Source organism: Olea europaea, chromosome 8 (assembly GCF_002742605.1).
Source record: "Olea europaea var. sylvestris chromosome 8, O_europaea_v1, whole genome shotgun sequence".
NCBI lineage: Eukaryota > Viridiplantae > Streptophyta > Magnoliopsida > Lamiales > Oleaceae > Olea > Olea europaea.
In genome coordinates, this window is record NC_036244.1 from 7621642 (window position 1) to 7625595 (window position 3954).

The following is a 3954-nucleotide window of genomic DNA, read 5'->3' on the forward strand; positions in this document are numbered from 1 at the left end:
TAGTGAAAAGCCTCAATGCAAGGGATCATGAAAGTCACCTCGACAACACATTTCAAATTCTGAGAAAATACAAAGTGAAGTTGAACCCACTGAAGTGCACCTTTGGAGTAGCATAGGGTCAATTTTTAGGTTACATTATCAATTAAAGGGGAATTGAAGCAAACCCTAAAAAATAGAAGTATTGTTAGAAATGAGATCACCTTAGAAATCGAAAGAGGTGCAAAGCCTTAACGGGCGAATCACTGCATTCAGCCGCTTCATCTCTAAGGCCACAGACAAAAGTTTACCCTTCTTCAATATTTTGAAGCAAGGGAACAATTTTCAATGGACAGAAGAATACGAACTAACCTTCTAGGCACTGAAGAAGCCCTTGGGAAAGGCACCCTATTGTCAAAGCCTAAATCGTTTGAGTCCCTTCTACTGTATTTGGCAGTCTCAGAGGAGGCAGTCAGAGCAGTCCTCGTCAGAGAAGAGGAGACATGTCAGCTACTAGTATACGACATTAGCAAGGCCTTACTGCCAGCCGAAGCTCGCTACCCAAACATGGAGAAGCTCACTCTTTTCCTCATTACTGCATCAAATAAATTGAGGCCATACTTCCAGGCTCACTCCATTGAAGTTCTAATCAATTTTTCGCTCAAACAAGTACTACAAAAGATAGACGCTTTAGGTCGCCTATTAAAATGGACAATTGAGCTCAGCGAGTCCGATCTACTTTTCAAGCCTTGAAGTGCCATCAAGGGACAAGCCCTCGCAGATTTTGTAGCAGAGTTTGCCAAAGCTCCAAAAATGGAGGCGATCATAGAACCAACACAACCCCCTACCTGGAGCCTCTTCGCTGTGTCTGCCGTCTGTCATAACTTCGAAGGTACATTTCGTGCTTGCATATATCCTTTTAAATAGTTTCGAGATGGAAATATCGTTAATGGTAATTAATAAAAAACATTTTGCAGATATCAATATGGAAGAAAGCAAACTTATTATTTCTCTTCTTCTTGTTGAGAAAACTGATCCTTCCTTTCTATTCTTTCACATTATTTTGCGTAATTCTTCCTTTAACCATGTTTATCCCTGAAGCCGAGCTTCCCATGTGGGTTATTTGCTACGTGCCGATTCTTATGACATTACTTAACGTTCTCCCGGCACCAAAATCCATTCCGTTCATCGCCCCTTACCTACTTTTCGAAAACACCATGTCTGTAACAAAATTCAACGCAATGGTATCGGGACTCTTCCAGTTGGGCAGTTCATACGAGTGGATTGTGACAAAAAAAGCAGGCAGATCTTCGGAATCCGATTTACTGGCTGTTGTTGACAAGGATATGAAATCAATGTTACAACGACAGATCATCCGAGGTGCTTCTGAAAGTGATCTTTCAGAGTTGACCCCATTGAAAGAACAAAAGCCTCGACCGGTTAAGAAAAGCAATAAGATATACAGAAAAGAGCTAGCCCTTTCTTTCCTCTTGCTTACAGCTTCAGTCAGAAGCCTTTTATCTGCTCAAGGACTCCATTTCTACTTTCTGCTTTTCCAAGGAGTGACCTTCCTTCTGGTTGGCCTTGACTTGATTGGAGAGCAAATCAGTTAACAAAAAGGATCAATGACAGCAAAAGACTGGACGTGAAACATTTCCATTGAACGTAAAGGTTGAACTCCAACCTTGAGAGCTCCCACCGCCCCGCCCCTAGAGCTTTGTGAGGGACGTTACCATTGAACATAGCTTGTATACTTCGCCACATATTGGTTAGTTCAACCAATCTTTTTGAGTGCATATCAGTCACCAAGTCAATAAAAGTTTGCGAGATCATGAAAGTCATTTTATATATTTATCGTTCTACTTCCTTTTTTCTTTTTCTTTTTTTCCATATTTTCTATGTTGGATAGGATAGCAATCACAGTAGTCTTCCAGATGTAGTTATTATGGTTAACATTTGGTATAGGTTGAAGAAAATCAAAATTTTCCTGTTTATTCTCAATGATGCACCATTTATTGTATGGATTCCTAGCTTTGAGTGTATTATGGTGTATCATATTTCACCTTATACTGTGCATTTTGAACTTGATTCAATGTAAATTAGCTTCCTGTTTTTTCAGGATTGCATACCTGAGAACTGAACTTGTTGCCCAAATAGCAAGTAGATCCTCAACATTCCATTATAGTGTCACAGTCAGTCTCAATGACTAAAACCCTCAACATACATGTTACGCGCAAGCCATTTTATTTCCTGACTAAAAATTCAGATTATTTTTTCCAGACGGCAGCAGGACTGTTAACGAAGATTTGAACAGTTGTCCATGGGACGACTTGTACAACTATAATGGAAGTTCGTTCATCAAAATGATCTATTGTAAAGGACCAAGTCGATGCAATTTTCCCTACTTGAAATTCACATAAATTCTCAATTGCATAAACTATCTATACGCTCCAGTCTCGCCCCTCATCCTTTTTGAGATAGGAGTTTCATCTTAAAAGTCAAATTTTGTTAAGAGGAGTAACACAAACATTTATATGTTATATGTTTATTTCATCTTTTATTCAACGTTGGATATTTATCCTTGACATGCACATACAAGATGGTAACTTGTTGGAGGCCTATAGCATACTAATTTTGGAATGCGTATGCTCGTTTTTTAATCTTAATCTAATCAAATTATTCATCTAAACTTAATAGACTCTGATACTATATACCCATCTCTACCACCTCAGCATGCTTGTGAGAGGAGAAGGTGTCGGCAGAGCCCTAAAAGAGTGGGGAAAACAACCTCAATATTGATCAAGCTCAGGCAGTCGAGGACCACCAAAATTATGTAGGTATGCAACTTGTGGATTTCAATCTCAGTGAAGAAAGATGGCAAGTTCAATGGGCTGTTAGTGACATCAATTTTGGGACAACTTTAGTCCTTTTATTTGGCCACTTTGCTGTGGTTTCTTTGCTGCTTGCATTGCTGATACTGTTCATTTCTTTGATGTTGGTTTGATCTACTTGTCACGTATTGCACGGGATTCTTGTTCCAAGGTGATTTATTTAGTAAAGATTGATAGTCGAGACAACTTTCTTGATCTTATTTTCATGATGGGTCCTACCAAACACGTCTAAAAACAACTTTATGATCTCAAAAGAAGCTTTTGAATTTTCAAAAGTCTTACCAAACGGGCCCTTAGTGTTGTATCAAGAAGCGAGTTTGGGTGAAATAGTCATGTAATACATACATCTTATTCTAGAAATTTGAAAGAAAAATAAATTTTTGCAAAGAAAATATTAAAAAATTAAAATACTTTGATAAAATCAATGCATGCTTACGTGAAAAATTCCAAAATTATGGTGTGATTCTCATGTTTGGTATTCTTGAGAGCTCATTAGTTTTCGACATTAATTCCAACAATTACTTTGCAGAAATGCAAAACCAATGTCCGTGTTCAAACGTCAACTTGATAACAGTAACACATTCCCTATCATAACAACTATAGCTACCTCACACGAGGACATACATATCTTTGTTCAAATGGTATCATCATCTTTCATGAAGAAAGATGAACTGATTCACAATGTCTAACCCGGCTCCCTCAGTTGGTCAATTTTCCTAAACGTGACCTGATTGTTCATACTTAATGAAATCATGGATTGGTTTTTCTTTAAAATCCTTTTGCATCTCAGGCTGAATCAACCATCGTTGGCTAGTACTTGCTGCAAGCTAAAATTATTCTTCCATTAAATTCCTTCATGTCACCTCTGTACTCCAACCCTTTGAACGACCTGACAGTCCAATACATCGTTATGAATTAAGACCAATTTCTTAGTTCCTCGATTGTCCCTAGGATCCTTATTCAAAGAACGTATAACAAGACAAAAATACTAACGTCAAACACTCCAAAAAATTGGAAAAAAAAAATGAAAATCATAGACTGCCAAGGACAATCATTTCTTTATATGAAATATTTGTGACAATCATCT

At 37.8% G+C, this 3954-nt stretch overlaps 1 protein-coding gene across 1 annotated transcript; it reads left to right on the forward strand.

The window, feature by feature from the left end:
* Nucleotides 1-974: 974 nt before the first annotated feature.
* Nucleotides 975-3053, forward strand: LOC111398702 (probable xyloglucan glycosyltransferase 8). Its single transcript, XM_023025744.1, has 2 exons — nt 975-1744; nt 2709-3053. The coding sequence occupies exon 1, from the start codon at nt 1062-1064 to the stop codon at nt 1587-1589; it is 528 nt and encodes a 175-aa protein (XP_022881512.1). The 5' UTR covers nt 975-1061; the 3' UTR covers nt 1590-1744; nt 2709-3053.
* Nucleotides 3054-3954: the final 901 nt, after the last annotated feature.

Bases quoted from the DNA above. Each gene is read 5' to 3' on its own strand.
- LOC111398702 (XM_023025744.1), top strand. From the start codon at position 1,062: ATGTTTATCCCTGAAGCCGAGCTTCCCATGTGGGTTATTTGCTACGTG.